This window comes from Gekko japonicus, unplaced genomic scaffold, assembly GCF_001447785.1.
Source record: "Gekko japonicus isolate JY-2015 unplaced genomic scaffold, Gekko_japonicus_V1.1 scaffold1475, whole genome shotgun sequence".
NCBI lineage: Eukaryota > Metazoa > Chordata > Lepidosauria > Squamata > Gekkonidae > Gekko > Gekko japonicus.
This window is the reverse complement of record NW_015166464.1, coordinates 89,074-101,790: the sequence shown is the minus strand read 5'-3', so window position 1 is coordinate 101,790 and position 12,717 is coordinate 89,074. Positions and strand designations below refer to the sequence as shown.

Here is a 12,717-nt window from a genome sequence, read left to right as displayed (position 1 = left end):
ATGTCAACTGCAATTTCACTGGTCTTTCAGAATCCATTCAACTGAGCTGCAAATTGGAGGATTCCTTATTAGGGAACATGCTTGATTACCATAAATTTAAGTTTGTTTTTTTAAAATTTATTACAACATACTACATTAGAGATATACAAAACCAAGCAGAGTATAAATAACAAACAGTAAACACTTTGCTTTAAAAAATTGTAGCTACATTGAAGTCTAAATCCAAAAGCAGTTTTAAAAAATATCATTACTAAGTTTATACGAAATAAATATATATCAACTAAAGACTATTATTATGAGAATACTGATAAGAGCTATATTGTTATATACAGTGCAGAGTTTGTAATAATGGAATACGTTATACTGTTTTATGTTCAGAAGTATAACCAAGAAGCATAGGCCGGATTGTTTGGGAGTAAATCCTTCTCAGTCATATATTGAAGGCAAGGGAACCAGGTGCGGTCAAAGAGTGATTTCGTTGTACAGACTTTCGTCTGAGCTATATTTAAAGTGTCACTTATCTTATCCATCAGGAATTGTTCCCACACTTTATTTCTCCAGGCCTCTAAACTTGGAGACTTGGGTGACTTCCAGGCCGCTGCGATGGTGGTTTGTGCCGCCGTAAGTAGGTATGATGTTAGCTGTTGTAGCGGTTCTTCATCGTGAGCTGGATCTCTAAAATGTAATAGGATAACTTTAGGAGAAAGCGGGATGTTCTGTCCTGTTATTTTCGAAATTTCGGAGATTATCTGCACCCAGAAGCTTTGCACATGAGGACATTGCCACCAGCAATGTATATAATCTCCTACCGCCCCACATTTTTTCCAACACAATGGTGAGTATGCTTTATTCATGTGGTTTAGTCGGCTAGGAGTATAATACCATCGAAACACTGTTTTAAAAAATTGCATTCTTACTTTAAAGATTTTTGATTTATTGGCTTTCGATGACCAAATCTGAGACCATTGTTGTTCAGACAGTTCAGTTTGTAAATCTCGTTGCCAGGCTGACTGGAATGCCATTTTCGTTGTGCTGTTAAATTCTGTTAAGATTTTATATATTTTTGAAAGGAGGTGTTTTGAGGAGTCAGAAAGTGTTTCTAACAATGTTTCAAATTGAGTTTTGGAACTCTTGAAAATCTTTTTGTCAGCCAAGTGCTCTACAAGACTCCTTAATTGATGGTATCTGAGCCATGGAATAGGTTTACCGATTCGCTCCTCAAAAAAATTCTTGTTCATTATTTTTCCTTTCTTAACCAAATCTTGGAGTTGATTGAAACCTGCATCTGTCCAGATTTGAAATGCCCCCGGTTCCTGGCCTGGTGGAAACCACCCCTGATTTGTATACGCTGATAGTTGTGAAATGGAGGGTACCAGACGTTTCCTCTGTCTATCCCAAATTCGTATTGTATGACTTAAATACGGATTATCAGTCACTAGTTTAGGTCTCTGCTGTTGGGGGCACCATAAAAATTCTCGTAGTGTAAGAGGGGCAACACTGGTTTGTTCCACCATCATCCAGTTAGTTAGTGAGGAACCATCCAACATCTTCAGAGCATCAGAAAGAGCTGTGGCATTATAGTAATTTTGTAAGTCAGGTACATTAAGACCACCACTAGAAGTTGGCCGAGATAAAATGCGTTGATCGAGTCTGGCTTTTTTAAATGCCCACACAAAAGTTGTCAAAGTATGTATCTTGCCATACTTTAATGTCTGCATCTGGTATATTAATGGGCAGCACCCTGAAAAGGAATAAAAAGCCTGGGAAAATGAAACTTTGGATCAAATGAATTCTATCCGGAAGTGAAAGTTGGAGATTCCAGTCTTTAAGCCTTTGTTGGGTGTCTTTATGTAATTTATTAAAACATAAATTTAAGTTTTTAGCATTTCTACCCCTTGATCTTCTTGTAGCTTTGACTTGACTTTCTTGACGATTTTTCAGTGTTGTCTTGCCCACACATTGGCCCGCACAGGACGGGGAAAGAAATAGCGAGGCAAGCCGGTCTCCCTGTTCCGTTATCACACTGAACATCAGTCAAAGGATAGGTTTCGCTCAGGGACCTCGAGCTCTAAAGGGCAGGGCTGTGGCACCAGCACCAACACCCTACAAAGGGCAGGGGGGCACTGGCGGGGGGGGGCAGAGGTCTTACCTGGGCCCATAACTGCTCTTGCTTCGGTCCATGAGCGGCAGGGAGGGGGGCTTAAGCATCTCCTCGGCACGGCCGTGATGCAGCCGGGAAACTCTGAGAAAGATTCCTCTATCGGGATGCCAATTTGCATTGCCCTGTGGGGTGGTAGACTCCTCCTTTGAATGTATGTTGTTCGTATTTCTTCTGTGGCAATACTTATCCAACCTTTTGGCTGCTCTCTAGGCACTTGGAGAGAGGAGCAGGTAGGGTGAGTTAGGATTCTGTTGATGTAGACGTGGCACACACTCTTTCACAGGGAGGGACAGATTCCCTGAACAGGGTGAGTAGATACTGGTCTATTGCCCGAGCAAGTGGAAGAGAAGTATCTTGCCTGGCAGCCCTCAAACCTGATAACTACACCTGTACTTCTAGGAAAATAAAATCAGGGAGCAGCTTGCTTCAGGCATATGAAAAGTAAGAAAAGCAGGTTACAAACACAGCCGCTCCCTTCTCTCTGTCCCTTCCAAACTGAAAACTACTCTCTTACATACAGTGTAAGCCCTGTTGTTTCCCATAGGCCATATAACATGCTTCTCTCCTATTCAAATATACAATATACTTCTGATGAAGATGGCTGCTGTCCATGGAAACTTGTATTTCAGTGAATCGGTTACTCTTTAGGGAGCCGCAAAGCTCCCTTTTTCAGCAACAGACCAGCACAGCTATCCCACTGGACTAAGAAATGCTTCTGTCGCTGCTTGGTATAAGGCTCTTAGATTCTTAGGTCTTTCTATTTTAGAGAGCCCACAAATCCAGGAGGCAGAAGGTACGGTATGTGGAAGCTTGCTGAAGTGTAGTTATAATCCTGGGCCAGGACTTCCTTAGATCTTCTTATCACACACTCTGTGCGGACAAGCAGAAATTAATAAGGGAAGCTAGACAAATTTTAACTGAACTTACTTTTAAAAGTAGACTACTCCTAATGATAAGAACTGTCCTTTTTGAGAATACAGACTTCAAGGGTGGCATCTTTTCCATTTTGAGCATTCAGTATCTCTTGAAACTCCAGTCACTGGGTGAGGGTGTCTTTGCTTGTCCTTGTTGACATGAGGGGACCTCGTGGTCCACAAAGCAAATAGGTGTCTTTTTAAATAGTGGGAGCAAACCTCACCAAGGGTCATTTTCCTAATTTATGTTGTCATCCCATAGTCCTTTGTATCCTAGTCTGGCAGCCTGGAGAGGCCATCAGGAAGGACCTGGATATGACTTAACTAGGGCCACACACAGTCCATTTAAAGATACAAGTTCCACCCAAGGAGACCCGGCATCACGCAGGAGATGTGCCATCCATCGTGAACCCTGGTATCTCCATTGCTGACTCCCCAAATCCCCACTGGATCCTCTCTGGAGAGACACTCTGGCCGTCTTGGGGCAGTCACTCCATGAGCAGCTCTTTTAATGAGGCTGGTTTATTTGCTGACCTTTTCTTTTTATTTGCTTTGTTTAAATGAGTGTCTGGTTATGTAAATCCCTTGTGTGATAAATTAAGGCTGAACACTGAACTGGGCCAGACAGCCCTTAGATTCAGGATTATTTGAGTTGCTGATTTCTTGTTTGGGTTATTTCCCCATGAACTTGAGTCAAAATATCACCAACTTTTGAATTTGGACTAACTTCCACTTCACTCTGCTGCTCCCCTCCCGTCTTTCTCGGGATCACCTGGTGTCATTTGCAGGATTTGATTGTTCTTTTTATAGGGTAGCTACCTATCCATGTTTTTTTTTTAATCCAGACAGTACAGGAATAAAATGCTTGCTATCAAGAACAGTTTTTGTCCCAGACACTCAAAATCTGGAGATAATTGAAGAAAGACCAAACAGATTTAATGAGTGGGGAGATGGCTGGGAGGGGGGGGGAAAAGCAGTGTTTCCCCTTCTGGGTACCCCCTCCAGTCTGGCAGCAGCTATCACTTGGCTCCCTTGGGGCTTATGATCATGCTTCTATATGCGGGAACCTCAAATATGGTTGGAGAAAGATGACCCATGGCAGCATGCACTCTGCGTATGAGTCATGTGATTACGGGGCAGCATTGTGGATGGGGAAACCATGCCCAAGCCGAGCTTTTCCTCTTCCGAGTTACATCTGTTTCTCCTCTAAGGCTGGCTGCGCATTAAGAACTCAGTAAGAATCTTGATGGACTGGACCAGGAGGAGTCTGTTTCCATCAGTGGCCGTCTGGGTTTTAGGTTGAGGTCAGGAAAACCTGACCTGAAAGGCACAGCCCTCTTCCTTCTCTGCTGCTGTCTGGAAGGAGTTCTTCCAGAATGGATATTTCCCATTCGTAGGTGCAGGGTACCTTGTCATTGCTATTCTGAGTGCAAGTGGGTTTGTGCGTTTGGCCCCATGGAAATGAACCCTATGGGCAAGTCCTTTGAGCCTTCGGGAGGTGGGACCTCACAGTGGTCAGCAGGTGGCCCCTCACTCAGCAAGGGGTCTTTCCGTGGTTTCTGCCTTTCTCCCCTTCCCAGCGTTTTGTGGTCTCGTGATTTATTTTTGTTATAGAACTCTGTGCCCTGACCCGGAGAGCCCCGGCTGGCCCGATCTTGTCAGGTCTCGGGAGCTAAGCAGGGTCAGCCCTGGCTGGTATTTGGATGAGAGGCCAGCAAGGAATGACACTGGCCGTGGGGTCCCCATCAGTTTGCTGTGACCTGACAGCAACAGTAACAACAGCACAGAGTTCTGCATGGCTGAGTGCTGGATGTCATTTCAGAGCAGCAGTCTTGTGTTCCTGACCCTAGATTGCCCCCCAGTGCTGCCTGCCTAGATCTAGAGTAGCTGTGCCCATCTTGAAACCCACTCAGCTGAAGGCAGCTCACTGTTTGGGACTGATCAGGCACTGGAACCCCTCTTTCTAAGGTCAAACCGTGCTTTGCTGTGCTCGCTTTGGTTGCCATCGTTATTAGGGGGGAGGGGGTTCCTGTGGGGAGGGGGGCTTAGTGATTGAGTGAGAGAAGGGGACCTTTGCTTCTAGATGAGGTAACTTTCCTCGCAAGTCGCACCTCCTTTCCCTTTCCCGGGGGAAGGTGTCCTTGAGAGCTTCCCTGTACCAGCTTGAGCTGCAGATAACCAAGACCTCTGTCTTCCACTTGGTTGAGATGGCAGCATTAGGCGTGGTGTGGATGTGTGACGTATGCCTGGGGGGAAGGAAGGGGCTTTTCTTCGAATTATCTGTGTTACCCTTCTTCCCGCCAAATGTCTTCAGTTCTAACACAGTGACTTTCGGGATCTTGCATACATCTCAATAAACTTATCACTGCCAAGAGAGAGTTGCTGAGTGTAACGACTGGGGGGTCTGACAGATACAGTGTGTGCATTTGCACTCATACTGTGTGCATTTGCACTGGTTTCTCACTGATAGTCAAAACCAGGGGAGGCAAGAGGTACATGACTCTGGGGGGGGGGCGGTCCGGAGAGGCAGGCAAGGTGGGCACTGGGGGTGTGTGCCCCGCTGGACATTCTGCAGTCCTTCACCAGTAAGCCCCTCCCCTCCCCCTCCTCCCCATGCGTGGCATATCTTGTGCCCTCAAGGAAGCGTGTGAGCCATTTGGGTCCTCCTTTGCCTGCGCTTGCTTTAAATGCTCCCTGCATGGCAAGGGTGGCATTTCCATCGTTGGCTGGAGCTGAGGCCTGGCCTGGTAACTGGTCATCAGTTTAACTTGTTTTCACATGATGATTGTGATGTCATGGGGATGTAAAGGGGGGAGATACAAGAAAGGGGGTTCATGTTTACTCTTGAGGGTCCCTGTTGGATCGTAGGGTTGAATTGCCCCTGCATAGCGTTGTCTACTTTGTTGTCTCCATACTGCTGAGTTGCATGTGAGAGGTAGTCCTTCATTTTTTCCTGACCTGTCTACTTCTTCACACCCCTTTATTAGTCTTTCAGTTAGAGCAAAACATTTCTATAGGAAGAGTAATCATTTGGGGATTCATCGGGGGGGGGGGGCAAGGGTGGTGGCAGAATGGAGAGACCCTGCTGAAGAGGGTAATGAGTAGAATCTCACACTGCCTTTCTTTACCTCCCCAGCAGAGCGCCCCACAGTGAACAGTTGTCCACTCCCAGCCACCTGCTGGAAGAGATGGTTGCCAACAGTGCTGTCGAGGAGGTGGCTCAACAGAAGAGACCTACTTCCTCCCACAGCTGCCGTTCAGGAGAAGAGGGAAGACTCGGCACCTTGACCGATGACCAGATGACTGCAGCTGAAAAGACTAGGGCCTCTCCTGCCTCAGTGGAAGTGCAAGAGGATGAAGAGGTCCGGTCCAATGGAGATGGTGGTATCAGCCAGCTGGACAGTAGAAACTGTAGTCAACCACCTCTGGAAGCAAGGCGGCTGAGTCATCCAGAGCAAAGTGGAAGCCAAGCAGAAGAACCCGTATCCCAAGAAGGTCACACTACAGATGGGGCTGGAGCACCGTCAGGGGAAACCCCCATCTTCTCCGTGGTAGGCACTCGACTAGGACATTCTGAGGAGCTTTGAGACACACACACACACACACACCCCGGCGCATATGAACTAATATGAGAGCTTGAGACTGTTGGGACCTTTGCTTTGTACTTGAAAGGCAGCATTGTCTTCCTAATGCTGCCTCTTTCTGAACTCTTGACAGAATACTTTGCCGAATCATCCCTCTGCTGAACTTTGGCCATTGTCTTGGGATAGGGTTGCCAGGTGGGGCCTGGAGTCCTCCTGGCATCACCGCTGATCTCCAGTTGGCAGAGATCAGTTCCCCTGGAGAAGATGGTTGCCTTGGAGGGTGGGCTCTGTGGGTGTTATACCCTTCCTGTGTCCTGCCCTCAAATCTCTAGGGATTTCCCAACTCTACCTACAGATGTTATCAGAGGCTTTGTAACTTTGCTCACAATCCCCCCCCCAAAAAAAATAATAATAATTGAGCTTGTGCTTTTTTGCTTAAGTGGTTCCAAGGTGGTGAATAACAGAGGATTGGTTTGAGGAAAGAAATACTAACCTTTCTAATATTTCCATTCAGCCAAGAATGTGTCTTCATAGTGTACATGGGTTCTTCCACTCCCGCCCCCACTTCCCAGCATCACAGTTTTGTCCCTCACTCTAGCGGCAGTAAAGGGGCAGAGTTGTAGCCAGACATGCCAATTTCCCCAAAGGCCCACACACACACACACACACACACACACACACAGAAGCAGGACAAGCATGTCCAGTGTAGGAAGCCCCCCACACACACACACTTCAGGGTTGGGTGATACCACAGAGCAATGCAGGCAGCCTTGCAAGAAGCAGTGTGGTTGAAAGATTCCTAAATACTTTCCTGTCATCTTGCAGCCCTCAAAGTTCTTACTAATTTTATGGTGGTTGGGTTTGTATTTCTTTTTCCTTGCAGGGTTCATGTATATTTTGTGTGTGTGTGGGGGGGGTTCTCAATTTTAAATATGCTGAAAAGAAAATATTTAGGGTTGGGCAGAAGCAACCAAAAGAAAATTGACAAGTACAAATCATATTTTGGGGTGTCATTTGGATAACCCTAACCCTGCAGGCTGAATTTCTCTGCAGTACCTCTGGAGAATAGTATTCAGTTCTGCTTCCGAAGGAGCAGAAACGAAGGAGGATCTGTGTGGGCCGTTCCTGTGCACTTGTGGGAGGCTTGTTGCTCTGAACCCGGCTTCCCTTGCTTCCTTCAGGACACAGAGGTTCTTGACGCCACCGCGTATCGTGATCGGGCTAACTTGGGCCGGAAGCGAGGTCATCGGGCACCAGTCACGCGATCTGGGGGTGCCCTTTCGGACAGCTGGATGTTCAAAGACTCCACAGGTGGGTCTGGCATGTGGTCCTCGTGTGACATCCATGGGGGCACTGCTGATTTCTGTCACCTGCCTGTGCATTTGGGGCAGACTCGCTTGTTTATGCCTTCCTGTTTGTCACAAGAAGCTCCCAGGCATTGTTCGTGGTTGGTTGTGGCTAAGATTTTTGGCAGGATTTTCCCAGTTGGCCTGTTGCCAGTGTGTTCTAGGTGCTGCACTTTTTTATTATTCTATTAATTTAATTCATACCCTGCCCTCCCCGCGAGCAGGCTCAGGGCGGCTTACATAGTTGGTCTATAATGACCATTCATTCACATAAGAACAGTTTAAAATTTCAAATACAGTAAAACATAAATTCAGAAAGTGCTAGTGCTGGTACACTGGGTACCTAAGATGTCAAGCTGGAAATACCTTACAGCCAAACAGTTTGCCATTCAGTGGTTTTCCTGAGCTCCGTGGTGGAGGCCAGATGTTAGAACTACGGGCCGGCTCTTTGGTAGTAGTGGGGGGGGCTCCTCGTTGAAAGCCAGGCGGAAGAGCTCCGTCTTGCAGGCCCTGAGGAACGGCACAAGACCCTGCAGGGCCCTGATCTCCTCCGGGAGCTCGTTCCACCAGTATGGAGCAACCACCGAGAAAGCCCTGGCCCTAGTGGTGGCGAGCCTGGCATCCTTGGGGCCCGGAAGGTTCTGGGACCCTGACAGTGCTCTCTGGGGTATCTATTTAGGCCGTTTCTTTCATTTCCCTGTGTTGGGGAGTTGGCATGAATTGTGATGTACTGCATAGGTTCTCCTGTGTTTGTTCTCCTTTTAGAGCCTCAAGTAGCTCCTGTACACTCTGATGAAGAATCTTCTGAGGAACCAAGGAGCAGACGGCCCCAAAGTTCTCCATTGTCCAAGGGGGTGAAGGTGCCGCTTTTCTCAGGCCTCAACCCCTCAGCATTGAAGGTAGTCTCTGACGGAGCAGATAGGAAGTAGGATGAGGAATGACACAATGAGGAGGACTCGTGTGTTAGGGCAGCTTTCATGCTTGTTGGTTGGAAATCGTAATGTTCAGAGCTACTGATGGTGATGGTGGGGGGTTCATATCTGATTTCGCGACCCTCGTGGTAAAAGGAATTAAATGGGGGCAGGCGTGTAAAGAAGAAGAAGAAGAGAAGAGATTGGATTTATACCCCGCCCTTCACTTGGAGTCTCAGAGCGGCTTACAAACTCCTTTCCCTTCCCCTCCCCACAACAGACACCCTGTGAGGTGGGTGGGGCTGAGAGAGCTCTTGACAGAAACTGCTCTTTTTCAAGGACAGCTGTGCCAGAGCTTGTGACTGACCCAGGGTCACATCAGCAGGTGCAAGTGGAGGAGTGGGGAATCAAACCCGGTTCTCCCAGATTAGAGTCCGTGCACTTAACCACTACACCAAACCGGAAAGCAGAAGGTTGCCAATAAACATCAGAAGGTGGAGGGACAGGGCAGCTGTAGGTAAATGTTGAGGCCTGATTCTGCTGTTCCCGTTCCCAGGCCAAGCTACGAGGCCGAAACCGTTCTGCTGAGGAAGGGGATTCCCACCGCGAGGCCAAGCCGAGTCCTGCCAAGGAGGCCCACAACGTGCAGCGCTCTAAGTCATGCAAGATGGCCAGTGGGAAGCCTCTGGGGCTGCCACCCAAGCCGGAGAAAGCCTCAGGGTAGGCCCGTGAAGGTGGGGGGGGAGGTGGGAAGGGGCACGTGGAGGGGGGATAAAGTCCACATCCGCTCCCTCCCCTCTGCTGTCCTTCCCTTTGGGCTTCCTGGGGGTCAGGGTTGTTTCTCCGGTGCTCCTTCTTTTCTGAAGGAAGTTGGAAGTATTTTTTGTGTGTGTGTGTTGTGCACAGAGGTTTGGAACAAGGGATGCAAGGTGAGAAAACATTTGCTTAGGCATCCTCTTGTCACCCCAGCAGAGACCCAAAAGTGGCTTACATTGTACTCCTCCCCTCCCTCCATCTTATCCTCACAACAGCAACTCTGTGACGTAGGTTAGGCTGAAAGAGAGTGACTTGCCCAAGGTCACCCAGCGAGCTTTCAGGGCTGGGTGGGGATCTGAACCTGGGTCTCCCAGATACTGTTCTGACACTGTATCCTCTGTATAGTTTGGCTTTGCAGAGTAGATAGCTGTTTTTCACTTCTGTGTGCAGTGATGTCACCTTACTGCTTTACCTCTCTCCTCACCCTCCCCAGGTCAGAAGCGTCATCGCCCAACTGGCTGCAGGTTCTGAAGCTGAAAAAGAAGAAGTCTTGAAAGGGAACTATTGAGGCAAGTGTCTCCTCAGAGGGCTTGAGTGTGGCTCTCTCCCATTCCTGCTCCTTCTGTCTGTTGGATCACTGTAGGGCGTTACGTGCAGGACATTTGGTCTTTGGGGTCTGCAGCTAGCTGCAAGGTGTGTTTGTGGATTTTGACAGTTGATCCAGAATTCTCACAGAAAAGCGCCTGAGCCTGTCGAGCAAGAGTGCTCCCAAGCTGCTATGGAAGACTGGAGGGTCCAGGTACTTGGGATTCCTGGCTCCTAAGAGCTGACTGGGCCTGGAAGGAGATATAAGAACAGCTGTTGCGTCTCTTCATGGCCAGTACCCCTCTACCTCAAATCCTCTCCATCGTGTGTCCCAGGACTGTCCCAGGACTGTCTCAGGAGTTTCAGAGCTGCCAGTATTTGCACTGAAATAATACTTGCACAAATTGGGTTCTTTCTCGTGCATATATGCTTTGCTCATTTACAGCAGTCTCCTTAGAATGGGCAGGCCTTCTGCACTCCACCAAAATCTTTCCTGTGTGGTAAAGGCCCAGTGCCTCGTTCTGTAATGAGCGGATCCAAAGGCAGGAACCCTCTTCCTGGACAGAGAAGTCCAGCCATTAAGGCAGTCCTGCTCTCCTGTTAGGCAAGTGTTGAAATTTATTCTTTGTTCTGCTGGAGAAAGGACTGGTCTTGTTGCTCTGGATAAAGTTATAGTTAAAAGTGCAGGAGGAGGCTTCCTTCTGCTTCTGTACTCCAGAAGTAAGTGCTGTTTCTGTGCTGCAAAACTAATTGTAAGCGGGCATGCTGGTGTCCTTCAGATGTGGGTTATTTTCCATATTCAGAGTGGCCGTGCTCTTTCTTGGTGGACTGAATCTCTGCAGGCAGCTTCATGGACTAGAGAGCAGGGTGAGGGAGGCTGGTCCTTTGATCACCGCACACGATGGCATTGGAGTCACGGGGCCATTCCTGTGTGGATGGTATCCGGCAAGGGAACTTGTCTTAGCAGCAGTGAGCCAGGCTGAACACAGGTGCCTGGCACAGACATTTCCAGCAAATAACACAACTGGTTCACACAGGGACTGTAGTGGAGAATTGTGCTGACACTGGAAAAAACATGGTGAGAGATGTTCCCCGGGAGGCCTCAGTTTGCTCGGTGGTTGTAATTATTTGAAAAATGTTGCCACCTAGGGGTTGTGGCTGTGTATGACATGCCATTTCTTTGAGAGAAGTGCAGGATTGGGGGTGGGAATGTGCTTGGCTTTTTCCAGAACCAGGATTTCATGCGATCCAGTCACTCTGTCTAGTTTGATGATTTGGATGAGGAAAGGAAAGGGGTTTATTTCCTGGGCCTCAGACTTCAAAGGGAAATGGCCTGAAGCAGAACTATGGAGTTTTGTCTAAATTCAAATGTGCTGCTCCAAGGCGGGGCGGGGGAGACTTAACCTCCCAGCCCTTTGCCCAGAGTTGGGCGGTGATGCTCAGTTCTGCAGGTGGATTTCCCTGCAGTGCCGCCTACAGCCTTGACAACTTTTGGAATTCATGTCATGTTCTTTTTGTTATAGATGTTGCTCTCCAGCTGCTGGAGCCTTGACAGCAGATGTTCCAGTGAGATTGTCATGGATGGAAGTCTTGTTTACCATCTAACATCTTTGAGGGATGGGGGCGGGGGGGGATGGGGGGGAGTGGGAAGATGAGGCACATTTATGCACTTTGTATCACATTCACTCTCACTCATGCTATGTGGCGGCCAGATTCTCTCCATCACTCCGCAACAGTTGAGACAGTAAGCAAACTTGTACTGCATACCATTTTATAAAGTCTATTTTTTGTAACTGGGCCAGGCGCTTTGGCCCTTTCACCCCATGGTGGGAGACAGTGCGGTGAGGGTTCTGTTCTCTCTGCTGCCATACATTGCATTTCAGATGAAAGATATAAATGGGTTGTTTTTGTCTCTGGCCACTTAAAACAAATAAAGGTTTTATGGCAACAGAGGTACTGTGGTTCTTTGTGTGTGTGTGTGTGTGTGTGTGTGAAAGAGAGAGAGATCTTCTGACCTATATCCAGAGCTGTATGCCTTGTTACTTGGCAACCAATTTCAAAGACGAGTTATAATGAAATGCTGATCAGTGAAGAAATAGGTATTGCTTTTTCACGGATAAAATTATTCTGTGTGGATTTCTTAAATTTTCTTCCTTTCATTTTTCTCTGCTTGCCTGAAGCAACACTCTTGGAATTTTTGAATGAAAGTAGGTCTTAGAACACACAGGCTACTTGGTTGTATTAACTTGAGAGCCAGTTTGGTGTAGTGGTTAAGTACACAGACTCTAATCTGGGAGAACCGGGTTTGATTCCCCACTCCTCCACTTGCACCTGCTGATGTGACCTTGGGTCAGTCACAAGCTCTGGCACAGCTGTCCTTGAAAAAGAGCAGTTTGTGTCAGAGTTCTCTCAGCCCCACCCACCGCACAGGGTGTCTGTTGTGGGGAGGGGAAGGGAAAG

At 47.8% G+C, this 12,717-nt stretch overlaps 1 protein-coding gene across 1 annotated transcript in view; it reads left to right on the top strand.

Moving 5' to 3' along the window:
* Positions 1–11,978, top strand: part of TNKS1BP1 (tankyrase 1 binding protein 1) — a 38,959-nt gene extending 26,981 nt beyond the window's left edge. The window contains 6 exon segments of the mRNA XM_015412089.1: positions 6,212–6,626; positions 7,841–7,970; positions 8,771–8,904; positions 9,473–9,636; positions 10,166–10,241; positions 11,781–11,978. Coding sequence (XP_015267575.1) covers positions 6,212–6,626; positions 7,841–7,970; positions 8,771–8,904; positions 9,473–9,636; positions 10,166–10,226 — 904 coding nt within the window. The 3' untranslated portion in view covers positions 10,227–10,241; positions 11,781–11,978.
* Positions 11,979–12,717: the final 739 nt, after the last annotated feature.